The sequence below is a fragment of the Spodoptera frugiperda genome, chromosome 28, assembly GCF_023101765.2.
Source record: "Spodoptera frugiperda isolate SF20-4 chromosome 28, AGI-APGP_CSIRO_Sfru_2.0, whole genome shotgun sequence".
In the NCBI taxonomy this organism is placed as follows: Eukaryota; Metazoa; Arthropoda; class Insecta; order Lepidoptera; family Noctuidae; genus Spodoptera; species Spodoptera frugiperda.
The window spans coordinates 4,809,266-4,824,764 of record NC_064239.1 but is presented as its reverse complement, the minus strand read 5'-3'; the positions used below and the strand labels follow the sequence as shown (position 1 = coordinate 4,824,764).

The window sequence follows — 15,499 nt, the reverse complement described above, 5'->3', positions numbered from 1 at the left end:
AACTGTCAAACCATACAATATTTAAAAAAAAAGTTAATTCCCGACTCGTATTTTTAAGCATGGACTTCACTTAAGGATTTGCTTAAATTCTACATACTAATATTTTATAAATGTGAAAGTTTGTAGGTTTGTTTGTTTGTTACTCTTTAAGTCAAAACAGTTGAAGGATCGAGATTAATTTTGGAACAGAGGTAGATTATTAACCAAAATATCAATTATACGTTAAAATTCCTATTTTAGAAACAGGAGTTGCCAACGTCACCACAATAGTAGAATTTATAGATTATTTAAATTTTTATAAATTATTTGAAGGACTAGGATAGGACTACTGGATTTCCATTAAACATAATGCGTAACTCTTAACGCGTAGAAGGAGAATCCTTCTACAGCGGAACGATACAAACCACGCCCTTCTCTATTTTCCATCTAGCGGAAATCTACTATTTTAATGTGCTACTTTCTGAGCGCTTATAACGTATTTACAATTTTTTACTTGTGCATAATATTAGGCAGAGTGTATGGCCAATGATCTCCTGTTTGTACTGTCTTTACTAGGACTGAGTGGGATATACTTCCCTCTATATTACTTACTTAACTTTTTCGGATATTGTCCCGCCTTGACTACAAACAATCCTGCTTCTAAACCTGTTAAGAGCCGGAACTTCGAGCGGTAACCAGTAACGTTAGGTTGCCTGCAGCTAGGTCTTGTCCTACTGACAGAACATTTAGCAAATGGCGTACATAGAATTAAAAATCACTGTCTTTAGATAACATTTTAATTTTGTCCATTTTATTTTAATTTTATTTAAACATTTTAGATTATTTATGTATAAATTGGATAAGAATCTTGTAAAGCTTACACTTATTTTTAAATTATCGAAATAATATGTATAATAACAGTTGCATACATCATTATTTATAACAAATTCGTGAAAACTGAAATACTAAAGTTATAGACTGAAATTAACATATTTCTGGTAACATGTCATAGAATTTATATTCACTTTAACGTTTCCGGAACCTCTTTGGACATATTCGCGATATATTTCGCGTGATGCTTTGGACACGGTCGGCGGAATAACGTCCACAGAACTGTCGATAGTAAACGCACTATTGACGGTCATCACTATGTGGATGTCTGACTTGTAGCGGGGATTGGAACGACGTTCGAAATTCACGTACCGGTTGTACCTGAAATGTCAAGAAATGTTAATAAATATTGTATGTCAGACTGTTATTTTATTGACAAAAATACTGTTCTGTAACAAGTAACTGTAACATTTTAATGGAATATAGCTGTACTCAGAGACATTTAATGATTACTTAAACTATTCTTTAGTAACAATTTTGTAACAGAAACAATTGCTAAAGGCGGGGTTTAGTTACCATTAAGTGATTCTGAGTACGGGGTCCTAATAATAACTTACATGACCCTATCTCGTTTACTGGGCTCCTTTAATGCGATCCTGTTAATTCGTTTGATGGCGGGGAACATTGGTGTTTCTTCAACTTCTTTGGCTTTTAATATCTTCGCCACCATTGTGAGTGGTGATGGCACTGAGAACCGGGCGCTTGGAGTCGAGTTCGTCAAGTCATCATCAGTTGATGAATCCCCATTGGAGCTGGGAAAGATTTTTAATAGTTATTCCATGTTTAAATTCAAAATAGATTGTGGCAGTAGAAAATGTTTTCTTACATAGTAATAGTATACATACTCGCTAGAATTATTAGAAGTGGTGCTGGATCGGCCACTGATGACCGGGTTCTTGGATGTGGGCCCCTTAGTCGGCCCCACGCCGGACCGGCCGCGCACTATGAACGGACTGAAACTCTCTGAAAACGTCGGGGCCAGGTCTCGGAGTGTGTGGAACATCTGCAAATTCGGATTCATATAAATAATTTAATAAAATAGGTAATCAATTGTCAACATTTATTTATAATTATTTCTAAAGCTATGAAAGTCAGATAGGAGATTTAATCGATCCACAGGATTTTGTTTTAGGTGACGCAGCGATTTCATAGTTAGTGATGTTGTTGTAACTTCAGAAATAATTAAATTCAAGAACTGTTAACGAAGGAAAAGCGGTGTGTAAGAATCATAGCAATTAGTGTTCCATTGGCTCTGCAGGAGTAGCTCCATGAGAGACAGGCGTAAGGTAATGTATGCATGTATTTGATCCACAAGACGGATGCAATTTTTAACCTGAATGGGACTGTCTTTAAAGTTGTTTTTACTTACCTTGAATTCAAAACACTCCATGAGCACGGTATATTCGAAGGGCCTGTTATAATCGTTGTAAGCGTCGACCATCTCAATAGTGTTGCTACTATCGCCCTGCATGCCAATGATCTCACAACACAGCTTCCTCATCTCGTTGCACGGCAGAGGCAAGTGCCGGACCACGTCATCATCCCACCATTTTGTTAAGGAACTGTTTAGAAACATACATTATTTGATGAAAACTGCGCTTTAAATGTTGACTTAATTAGTTTAAGAAAAAAGTTGAAAATACAATGAGGGCTAACGTTGTTGTGTTCACCAGATGGCGTTTATGTAGCGCCAATCCCTATTTGTCTGTTTAGTGACTGGAGAGTACGAAAACATGCAATCATTCAGTTCTAATAAAAAAAGTAATTCATGCAATACCATTACAAAGGTAAGAAAAAATACTTTTAAAATGTATTCTACCTGTTCCTAGGAATATACACCATTGCTTCTGGATGGTGTAGATAGTAATCAGTCTGGTACTCCCAAATTGGTGGTCGGGACGGGTCTGGTATGAACAGCCCAAGGAACAAATTCATTGTATTTTGTTTCTCAGCGTCAGAGAACGTGTTGGAGTAGTATCTACTTAAAGTCTGCATTATATCGTTACCGTGTGACGACCATGGCGCAGTCTTACGATAAGTTTTTATTCTGTAACACAAAAATTATTTATAAACAAAATAGTAAAACTAGCACTACAGCAAAATACTACAAAAGTCGATCGATTAACAACTTTATTCCAAGGCTTTAAAGCTGAAAATCCTGTAAACACATTGGTTGAAAACTTAGTATTAAGAAATATTGCAGCAGATTGGTCAACCAAAAAAATACATTGAAAATAATAATAATAGTATGGAAAAATTACCTAAAATGCTGTAAATTCGACATACCTGTGTACTAATTGCGACCCTCCGTATTGCAAAGCTAGAGTATCGCCGTGGTCTTCGTATAGTCCTTCAAGAAGCCGGGCGCAGTCTGAATCGAATTCTATGTTAGGTTCTCCTATAAGTCCCAAGGCATATAACTGGAAATTAAATGTTTTAAATTTAATAAGTATGTTGTTTGATTGTCTTTATACTTGTCAGTCGTGTAGTTGAAAAAATGCCTGCTGAGCAAGGGGTCTCTGGTATGATTCTCGGGTCGGGCGAAGGGATACTCAGATTTTTTAAAGAATTTTTCAATAATAGCTCGATGTCCAGAGAGTTCTTAGGGTATGGCGATAAGAAAGTTAAATAGGGCGTATAAAAGAAATTGAAAAATGGGTGTTACATTGGAAATGAGTGATAAAACTAATAATTTATCGTTTTTTAGCTATTTAGTTGCTTTACCTGATGCGCTAACACACATTTTCCAATAGCGAATTGTGCAGTATTAGTTCTGTCCAGGCAGTCCACACAGTTGACGCGCACTAGCCCAGTCTGCAACTTGCCGCCTTGGTGGCCAGGCACTCCTGTCACTTCGCCGTACCAGTTAGAACTTAGAAATATACCAGTCTTACGAACTACAGTACGAGCAATGGCAGACAATCTGTAAAATAAAAATATTTAGTTAAAAGTTTGATTTAAAAGAAGACTTTATTTAAGTTATAATGGTTAAACTTTCAAGTACAGCAGGACCACTACAATTCTTAATTGTAGTGCCTTTAACTGCCATCAGAAAACTGTTGAAGGCAAATCCTCCACTAACATAGGTCACTTGACCTATAATGGTCACTTTCATACAGCAACCACTACTATTTGTAACTGTTTAAAAGGTTAAATATTGTTCATACTTGTCCAAGACTTTAGCATCAGATCTTTTATTTGTTCGCGCCATATCCAAGTGATAGTACTGTACAGCATGTTCAGGAGGCAGGAACTGATTCAAATACTTTATCCCATTACTTATCACATCAGTCAACAAAGATTCATGTTTCTTCTTTTCTCTCTTCTTAACTAAATTCAAAAACATAATTGGAGAGCCATATCTTCTCATTAAATTGTTCAAATGCTTCCCAGGTATTTCAGCAAATGGATCACTCAAGTCTATTGCAATCTGTGGCTTTGGTACCATTTTTGAAACATCTTGAGACCAATAACTTGGTATGGAACCTCTCATCTGGACAAAGGAACTGAATCTGAAATGGAAGTTGGTTACAGAGATTAGTTACAGCATTTTAGTTCATAAATACTGTCTAATTAATTGTTAAAGGATTCTAACTATTTCTTACCTGCCTGCAGCAAATGATGATACCATAGAATCATGAACAATTTGTTCAGTCTCAACCTCATTAGCAACATCTCCATGCATGTTTGCACCTCTTTTGAGGAACCTCGTACCTGCATATCTGTTGCTTCTTCTAGCTATGAGAGTGAGGTATATGGGTCGGCCAAATATATTCAAGTTACTCTGTTCTACAAAACCATGGACTATGTACAGGATCCAGTCAGGGTGGAGATGCGAGTGTACTGCTGACAGCAAATGACTGTTCCATACAAACCGCCATTCAGGCACTGAGCGCACACCAAAGTCTAGCCTCAGACGACTGTTGCTGGAACATAAAAAAGATACCATTTTTAAATAAACTTAAGTCTTTTTTGAATAAACTTAAACTTTGTATTTAAAGACAATGTGATCATTGTATGATATATGATCTTTCGAAACTGGTAATGAGTGGTCATTATAAAACAATAATAGGTGCAATAGATGTAGGTATTATGTTTAACAAAATCTTACCCAGACTTTTGCCGTTGTTCCAATTGACTCTTCCAAGTTTCAAATATATCTTCGTCATTTTCATCATATTTGTGACATTCACATTTGTCTTCTGGTTCTTGGTTGCTACTTGACCTGGACTGGTAAACGGCAGCTGTTACAGGTTTAGGGAACAACGCTGGAGCGAGTTGTCTCGGAGGTGCCATGTTCATTTGTAGTGTGTGTGTGATGTCATAGCTATAGCTGTAGTAGAAGTTGGTCGACAGATCTATGGCCAGGAACATCTTCAAGTATCTCTGTTCATCTGGGTGTGGAGGCTTACTACTCTCATTTGGAATGTATATTGTTGCAGTGTCTTCTATTTTGTATATGGTGTGTGAACCGATAACAGCGACTTTTCTTCTCTTAGTTACTAGTATTATGTAGTAACCTTCTAAGAATCTTATGAAACCTGTAAACAATGAAAAGAATTGAATATTTTTATGGTTTGTGTAAGTGAAACTAGTATTTCAAAATCAAAAACATAATTACTGTATGAATGTTCTGTGGCACAAGTCTTATTAGAATTAATGCTATTTTTTATTTTATAAATTGTTCATGTAATGTTAGGAATTGTACTTCCACTCATTAACTATAAGTTTATGATTTTTATTAATTCATCTTCACTATTGATACTACTCACCAACAATCCCAAATGCTGACACCAGTTTATTGAGTCCAGTCCTACCCATCCTGTTTCCAAACCCTATCATGTTGAGGAGCTGGTGTATCTCCTGCTTGTTGTATTCAAACTTGTCATCAACCAGTATCAGCTCACGAGGGTCTGTCCTATCGATTTTGAGGACGCGAAATCTTGTTTCTGTGTTATTTGAACCAATCAAATAGAATCTCTGGAATAAATAGAAAAATATGAAGTTGTGTCTATTAAATGCTAGGTTTTTCATCAATTTGAAGTGCATATTTTAAGGCATAAGTATGTTAGGTGTGAATACACCCCCTAAATTAATATTAGGAAACTCATTGATCTTTAAAGAAGTTATTCTAATATTAAAGTTCTGTTTAGTAAAAATACGCAGCGAATATGCGCTACTAGAGAGTTGTAACTAAACTGATATGTATTTTTCAAAACCAAATGTTGTTTTACATACCGCTTTAGTTTCGTAAAGTGCTATTCGTTGGATAGAGCTGATTATAGGATGAAACATAATGTTTTGCTTCGACATTTTCGGAACAATTTATTCAATTCAGTGCACTGTAAAACGAACTAACACAACTACACAATGTGCAAAGTAAATACTTATTCATTTAGCTTCTATATTACTGATAATATCAATTTAATAATTAAAAACAAACAATAAATAGAACATAATAATACTGAATTTCTGACAATTCATAATAACAGCTGGTGACGGGTCGATAATGTCAAAACCGAACAAAATTGACATTGACATGACATGAAGTGTCACTTCTGTGACATCATACTAGTGTTGTAGAGGACACTATCTACGTAAATACGGTTTTTATTTATGTTCTAATGATCCCTATTTTATTATATTGATTAACGTAATTTATGATTATTGGACAAAATGTTACATAGCATAATGAACAGAGATATTCATATAAAACCGTTAATAAGGTAATTAACCGTTATTTTTTTTTTTGATGGGTCAACGTTATTAAATATCTTATATCAATTTCATGTGTAAGCAATGATTATAAAAACTCGAAAACCTTATTATTCCACCCATTCAGACTTTGCTCATCTCAAGCCAACCATGAAATAAAATTGAAGTAACATTTTTCAACCGTGGCGATTATAATCAAGGATTGAAAGGAGTTGCCACTACAGTTCCCCCCCTCAATTCATTCCCCGGCTAACTATTCTCAAATTCTTAATCCCCAAAAAGCTGGCAAACCACTTGTGACCGCCATATCCCATTAAAAATGGATCGAGTTCGATTCATACTCGTAACAACTATTTGTATCACATACAAATTGTACTTCGACACATCTAAACCCGCACAGTTATAATTAACCCACATTTTTATTTATATTATTTTCAATGTTTTGCTTTTACTGAGAATTTCGTAACTGAATTTCAGAATTTCGTAACAAACCTTTATTTTATTTTCTCGAATAAAATCCGACACCTTAACCTTTCCAAGCGAGATATTTTATTACCTACTAGCTTCTACCAGTGGCTTCGTCCGCGTTCCAGTAGAATTAAAAGTAGACTATGATTTAGTTCAGACCATAATCTACCCGTACTCCAAATTTCATCTCAATTCCATCACCCGTTTTGACGCGAAGGAGAAACATACAAAGTTTTCATTAAGCGTTTATAATATGCGTAGGATTTACTAACCCCGTAATACGTATTCGTCACTTACGTAATTACTGCACGTGGTATACTGTCAAGTACTACATCCTGAAATCCTTACAGGTAACTTACATCCCTAATAACATTATGTGTGTTTGTGAACTTGAATGTTTGTAAACGCACCCGTTAAAAAAATAATTACTTAATTCCCATCTTAAAATTAAATATCTTTACAATACTATCAAGTCTCAGACACATTATATGAGAGTCTGGCCTTTGACCAGGCTCAAAATTCACGCGAGCCTACCGAGACGTCTATAATAATGCACTTAAAACTATCGATCCTAAATCTCCAACAAAGATATATTGATAGCCATTACCGTCGTTAACAGTGATCAGAAGCCTGATAAAGGTTCTATCTAACCTGACCAAGGTGGTCGTGTCATCTCCAGTCAATTGAAGAAGATAAAAACAGTCCTTCAGGATAATTTATTGATTTCCAGGTAACATCTATTAAGGTTTAGAATTGTCGAAAAAACCCAGAGAAGAGAAAAATGCAGTTACGAGAATGCTACGTTACGGCTACGAGGCTACGAACCGGGCGCTACGAAGTATTTTTTTTGTCAATTAATTAATGAGCATTTTATTGGTATTTATTTGAAAAACAAATGTACGTGTATTTTAAGCTACAATTTTATTATCACTGAAATGTTTTATTTCAAAAATTTATCTAAAGTGTAAATTGTAGGTACTAGGTCCGGAGCTGCGTACTATCTGTCGGGTTTACCAGGGTTCCGGCTCACAAAGCAGGAATACGAACGGGGTGGATTTTAGTCAGTCTCTTACTGACTAAAAACAACCTCTGACATTCCCTCTTGCCTCGCTTAAGATGGGAGAAGTCACTGGATGATTTTCACGCCTTAAAAAAGTAGGTACTAGGCATCGATATAGCATAATTATAAACAAACAAAAATAAAAAAGAAACAGAGTATGATTTTTATATATTTAATTTAACTTTAACTACTTGTGAATAATACGAATTAATCCTAAATATGTAGAATAAGCAAAATTGAAAATATTAAAATATTGATAATGACTTTACAGATATCGATCGCGTTGATGTCTTTTCTTCGTACGTAGAAATTTTACTTCTTGATGTTGCACTTGTGTGTGTATGTGTCACTTGCGTTGTTATTTTTCATGATTTATTATATTTGTTATGTGAAACTTACGATGATATTTTATAGGTAATTTTCTATTTCAGCATATAATAGGTAGCTAAGTAAGTAGAGACTAATTTAAACAAGTAAAAAGCTTTTCCATTCGGATTTTTCAAAAAGATTTTACTGAAAAATTCATTCTTGTCAAAGCCACTGGTCTTGCTACTGCATTAGCATGTTGAGAATTTAATAACTGAAAAATTTTAAAGCTTAAATGGTCTTAAGATTTTAATAGCTCGAGCCATTGTTGTCGTAGAATCTGTCTTTTAACGAGGAAGGAACGCGAACGAAGACTTTTGTTGTCAAAGATATCTCCACTGTTTTCCTGGGAACAACTATTCACAATACACTTTTGGAGAGGTTTTCCGTAAAACAAGGTTTTAACCTATTTTCTATTTTTTGCAGAAATGTTTTATATTTTTTTCAGCGGAACTCGGCCAAGTTAGACAGCAGTAAGTAGGTAGAGAGGTCTGCTGTATTTGTAATCCTCCCGCATTAATTAGCATCGCTAATTAAGATAAAAAGGAAGATTCAGGCGAAATGAACCGCGCGAACATTTCAGATAGTCATTTCAGCAAACCGTGAGCAGTACGAACCACCGCGCAACGTGTTACTACAACGTGAAGTATTTTTCAAACAAATTTTTCTTTGCTCAAGATGACTGAAAATACGTTATACATCTTAAATACGACACACACTTTATACACGGGTAGTAGATACATTTACTCAAATTACAGAGACCCGTCTTCATGACTGGCTCTAGTATGATCAAAGATCGAACCAGTGCATATGTTGTCGCAAGTACATAACATAACATACACAATAATATGTAACGAGACGTATTGTTACGTCAAAGTGCCACTCCCAGCTCACTGAAATATTTGTGTGAATTTGGAAGTGGGTCAAGCTGTCGTTATTCACGTCGCTATCCTCCGAATTACAGCAAGCGACGGCTGCGACCATCCCGTTTTATATTCCGAGGGTTTTTAGATAACCTACCGGTCTGCATTGAACATTCATTGTGTGAGTCCATGTGTGTAAATGAGGCTCCGGGCCTGGAGCGGCTGAGCGGGCTGAGCAGGCGTGGTGCGGCGCGCGTGCGCGCGGGGGCGCTGGTGTCGCGCGCGCCAGTCCCGTGCGCGTCCCCGTCGCCGCAGCACCTGTGCGCGCGCTCGCAGCCTGCCGCCTGCCGCCTCGCCTCACACACGACACACACTCTATGAAATAACAATGAATTCCCACACTGTCCCCCTCGCAGCTGTGTTACTATAATAGTTTATGTGATCGCCACCGGCCCAGTGCTCTCCCGGCCGCTCGACCGGTCCAGATCGGGAAGCTGCGCCGGCCTCACGCCCGACTACAGTGGAATGCGGCAATTTTAACTACTGCGGACCCCGGAGACCCATATAAGAATAGGGATCGAACGATTACAATCCCAGCAGTAAGGTAAGTCGTCTGTCTCTATTTATATTGGGCCATGTCCCACAAGAAGTACCGCAGCGGCCGTTAACTTAATTTGATAAAGTAAAGTGGAGTGCTGAAGTAAATAAAACATCAAGATCGTTCTATTACATGTTATATCTATAACATGTAGCGCCTGTGGGTACTCCAGTATGTACAGTTACTTACCAAAGATTAAATGGATTTACTCTTGGAGCTTTCTTGACTGTATCAACTAAGTGAAGCCTATTTTTGTGGCATAACTTATATGAAACTTAAATGGATAGTATAGTATTTAGACGATTGAATGTTTGAACTTTAGTATAAGGAGACACTAAATAAAAAAATAGTACATTATTATTTAAGTAAGTAGGTGCTTTAATCATGTACGTTATTAATAAGATTAAACTTTTCAATAAGATTTCTTATTTTATTAAATAAAATAAAAAACTACTCATACATTATAGGAAATATTTAAATTAAATACAGCTATTAGAACTACACGATAAATCGTTTAGTGTGAATTATTAATGGGAGCAGTTTTTCACACCATTCTCGTTGCAGTAGATGCCTATAGAAATGTTATACGAAATCTTTAATAGCGTTGCGTGTGAAGCAGTCTATAAGAATAAGAAACGTTTTAGGCAACGCCCTATATTTTATTATTGTTACTACACACCTTACTATTGCCTCCCTCGATCTCTTCTAATCAATAATCTAAACTAAATGATGCAACTAACACCCACTTACATCGTAACATATGTAAGAATTTTTAATAGCTAACTACTATTTGAAAATAGGACGATCAAAATATTTTATTAGGAGTAAATTCATTTTACGCTATTAATTAATTACATTTAAATAATAAATGTATATATAAAATGGCTAAAAGATTTAAAGCACCTAATAATGGGTGTTTAAAAATATTATCAGAATTTTTTGTACTCTACAACTCGTTCGATCAATAAAAAAGTAGTTTAAAACCGTTACGAACCAAAACAGTTCATTAAAATACTATACCTAATAATAATATAATAGCTTCACGCTTCTATTACCTAATGAACAGCGGAGTACCATTACTTACCATTTATATTACAAATACTATGCAGTTCGGGATGAATCTATTATCATTGAATTGGCACGAACCCAGACTTCGGGCCAGTAATCACCACTGACCTACCAATCCGAGAATCGAACATTGTGGCCAACCATTAAACTAATAATTTAAACCTTAACATAAATACGTAAAAATGTAAATTCTTTAACAATAAATCGCCGTTGAAAATCGAGTATTAATGATGCAGTCAACTTTGAAATAATGTACAGTAATCATTCTTTGGACAATGTACCGAGACGTTCTAAAGTTGCAAAAGAGCCGTGATGTCAGAACGAACACTGATCTGGCAGGTATACGACGGATTAAGTAAGATAGCCATGGATCGCTTTCTTTTCTACCGACAGCCGAGCCTAGGAGGTCTATTCAGTTTCGCTCTTAATTTCTCACGGTACAATTGAGACTTGAGAATAAAAATGCTCGAAGTGCATTGTTCCATCTCCCGCAAAGAATATCAATTTACGTTGATTTTATCTAAAGCCAATTGTCCAAACGTATTGGTTTCAATTGACTTGGTGTCGGTTTTAATTAGTTTATATATCTTCTGACGCTGGTGCATACAGAAGTATCGAAATAATTACGCCAAGAACTGGTTCGCGTTTTTATTACCGAAAATATTGACATTAATTGGATGGATTAATCAAACAGTTCGGTATTAATGTTCTCACCCAATAAGATTTAATGTTATTGCATATCTGTGTAGCGTGTTAGAATGTGTATAAATAAATAAACTGTAGTGTTGTATGTTTATCTTGTCATGTTATACCGAAAATGTTTAATGGTAAATTGTACATGTAGAGTAAGTAGAACACGCGGTAAAGAAATTAATATCTTACCTGTAACCACACGCCTGACTGGCCTCAATTTGTGGCAGTACAAAGACCTTACTAGGAAAGTGTAATTAATAAAGAAATTACCGAATGTGGAAGGAAAATTACTCAAATTAATTACTGGTGTTAAAGTAAACCAATAAAGAGATTTTTGTAAATCTGGAATACAATAAAACGTAGCCATTTGTCAACCATTTACTGAAGCCAATAGCAAATATTGACATCGATTAAAAGCAAAATCAATATCAGAGTATTAGAATGTCTCTCAATAATTTCAAACAAACAAATCCAAAGCCTAAGTTAGGGAGTTTAAATCCAGATTAAACAGTCGGAGATACGATGCGGTATGCACAGGAAGCGTTGTTAAACCTTCTAAACCTAGGTTAAACCGATATGCTATTGGGATCGTTCGATTTTGCGAACAGTTTCCGTGGTAACCGTATGACCGCGGCGGAACTATTACGAAACCACTGCATGGAGTAACAACCATGAGCTTCGCAGTAATACTAGGTTTACCAATATTCAAAACACCGCAATAGATACACACCACAGTTTCGATAAATTCCATTCACTTCATAATACAATGTTATGTAATTTCGTACAAAGAAGTATTTACTAATCTCCATTTGATCGGCTTATGGTAGCTCTAATTGCTTACAAATTGTTTGCTGTTCAAACATTGGTTGTATTAAAAAATAATTAAGACTGTTAAGAAAATAAATATTTGAAGGACATTGGAACAGTTGCATCGGAAGTTGCGTCGAGCACGTTTGCATAATTACACTGAGCCTTCAATAAATAACAGTTTTACATCATTATAAAAAATTGAGCTTATCTACATTTAGTATTTCTACGATACCGAATAAAATAAAACAAAGTTTTATAAAATTTACACTATTTCCTGAAAATAATTTCATAGGAATAAAAAATATGTCGCTTAATAATTCTGAGAAAAATGCATTTATTTTTATGGGTGTGTGTGTGTGTGCATATTCCAGTTTAGTTTTTTCACTGAGAAAGTAATTGGAGCTTGGGTTTGATTTTCAATAATTATTCTTTCTAAGCCTTTTTCCCTGAAGTCGGGTCTACCACAGAGACTTATGCAGATTCAGCTGGATTTACATGGGACTGTTACCCTCTACAATTTAATAGGGAGATTCGGCAAAATACTTTGATCTCATTCCAAACTTTCTGATCGTTCCCCGTAATTATTTTCATGGATATACCTAGTAGGTACGTCAATCGAATCCGAAACTATGAGAAATAATAATACACACTGTATCGTAAGATGGATCTGCAAATTCATAAAATTTTATACTATTATATGTATGAAGCTGAAGAGTTTTTTTCATCCCGCTTTACTTCGGAACTGGTCCAAATTGAATAATCATTTTTATTTTGAATAGTCCATTTATCGGGGAAGGCTTTAAAATATCACGCTACAATCAATAGGAACCGAGCAGAGCGGATGAAACCACGCGGAATCCGCTAGTAAACTATAGAACGTGCATCCGCAATACACAAGCAATTGAAGCATAAAACAAACAATACACTAACTTAATATTCCATAATTCAACCTATAAACTTGTCTAAACACCGAAGTATTTGCGGTATTTCCATATCCAACATTCAAATCCAATATTTTTATCCGCATTTGTAGAATTTAAAGGCACGTAGCTGTTTGTGAAGCAGCACAAGTATTTTTGCACAAGTTTTCCAGCCAACATCTGTCGTCTTGCATTTGTATTTCAAGTTATTGTTAAAAGGAACTAGCTCCGTTTAACGTTTCAAATAAATATCTTTTGAAGATACTTCGTCTCTTGTATGATTGCTGAATTTTGTATTGTTTTAGTGATGTAGCCTTTATGAAGGAACAGATTTTCTATTTTTACTTTATTATGGGATAGCTCAGAGGCGTGCATATATGTACAACATACATACACAATTATGTTATGAATAAACCTCAAAAAGTTTTTTTGTATGATGACAATTGAGTCTCCTCTAGTTAGTAGTCGACTATTCTGCCAGCATCATGTGGTGCTATGGTGGTCGAACTTTCTTTACATCAAGGTATGACGCAAAGTGCATAAAACCTAAAAAAAATATTCCTTAACCGAAATAATAAGAATACCAGCGGAAGCATCCACCTGACTCTTTACAATATCTTTGTTAAGGTGCAATATATTTGGACCCTGATGTGGGTATTGTTAAGTTCGTTTAGGCCACTCTCGGACCCTTGGCCCCTAAAAAACTAATTATGGTTTCCTGTTTATAGAAGATGTGTTAATGTTGTTAAATGATACATTATTCTTATAACTCTGAAGTCTTATTATAACTTTCGTGAGACATACTAAATTAATTAAAACACAATGCGGCGACAGTAGCAGCGCGACAATCGCTGCGTCGTGTGTCGCGGAATGCTGATCATGAATATGAGCCTCTAGCATGGCTTGAAACTAGTCGAGTTCCTCGTCAAACAGTTACGTGAGTAAGCCGATAACATAATAATTTACTCTAAAGTCGTATCAGACCGTGAGAATTCACTGCTGGACTAACCCCCCCCCCCTTTTACGTAAGAGAGGGCTTAGCATAAACTTCGTACGTGAAAAAAATCATTTAAATCCAGACATAAAGCTAATTTCAATACCACCAGACAGTCGCAATGATGTTTCGCAAAGGCTTAACAAAAGTCTAACAGTGACCGTGGCCCTGTGACCCACACATACACTTCAATGATTACATACGGACAAATTGAATGACGTTCCACTATAATAAAAACGGTGGTTTCTCTTTGTCAGTTTGTATGTTTGTCTGTCAATACCTCCTTAATTGCTGAACGGATTTTCACATACTTCGTCATATTCGTGAAGACAGATATAGAGATAGAATGTAGTAATTTTTCTACTGCTGTTATCGAACAAGAACTTAACTCAAAAAATAAGTGCAAATGTTATTTAAGCAGCACTTCTGCTCTCGCCATGTTGTTTAACCAAATATTCTTACACAGGAAATCTCATTACAAAGAAGTATAATGTTGATATTATAATTGTCATTCAATAATTTTCGCATGTTAAAATTTATTATTGTTCACCACGCATCGGTGCTCACCCCTTTGTCTGAGTATCCCACAGTGGGAAACCGAATTCCAAAACTCCCGAAGGCTACTGCGTCTGTATGCATTTCTTTTCTGGTATAATATTAAAGAGGACGCATCATATTTCATTCTTAATACATACTTTGCTACGGGTGTAAATTATATATATAGAATATCCGTAGCAATGTAACACAATGTAATGTAACACACATCACATCACATCAACAGCCTATACGTGGCCACTGCTGACCAAAGGCCTCTTCTCGCACGGAGAAGGTTTGAGCATTAATCACCACGCTTGTTTAATGCGGATTGGCAAGAAACACACCCTGTATTTTAATTAAACTAATAATACATATAAACAAGTAATGAATAAATCTCAATACAGTATACTACCGCTTTATTCTCATTTCAATGAACAGGAATAAAGGTTGCTTAACTAACTTAAACTTAGCCTACTACTCAATGAATTCTCAATGCACCACTCAACTACGAGATTCTTCTATGCCCACCAACTTAAA

General features: G+C 35.7%; 2 protein-coding genes across 3 annotated transcripts in view; one reads left to right on the top strand and one right to left on the bottom strand.

Moving 5' to 3' along the window:
* Positions 1–762: 762 nt before the first annotated feature.
* On the bottom strand, positions 763–6,356 carry LOC118265616 (polyphosphoinositide phosphatase). 2 transcript variants are annotated; one of them, XM_035578610.2, is made up of 12 exons: positions 6,109–6,356; positions 5,643–5,850; positions 4,982–5,411; positions 4,476–4,796; positions 4,038–4,382; positions 3,595–3,793; positions 3,157–3,290; positions 2,690–2,917; positions 2,240–2,432; positions 1,716–1,873; positions 1,428–1,622; positions 763–1,191 (listed from the first exon to the last, which is right to left on the bottom strand). In XM_035578610.2, exons 1-12 carry the CDS (start codon positions 6,181–6,183, stop codon positions 951–953), a joined length of 2,727 nt encoding a protein of 908 aa, XP_035434503.2. In that variant the 5' UTR covers positions 6,184–6,356; the 3' UTR covers positions 763–950. The 2 variants fall into 2 exon arrangements, with proteins under 2 accessions (XP_035434503.2, XP_035434504.2); XM_035578611.2 differs by having other exon boundaries at positions 4,476–4,790.
* A 3,266-nt stretch (positions 6,357–9,622) lies between these two features.
* LOC118264893 (protein turtle) overlaps positions 9,623–15,499 on the top strand; it is a 58,991-nt gene continuing 53,114 nt past the window's right edge. The window contains exon 1 of the mRNA XM_050706045.1: positions 9,623–9,946. The gene's annotated coding sequence lies outside the window, so the exon portion shown is untranslated. The remainder of the gene's footprint in view (positions 9,947–15,499) is intronic.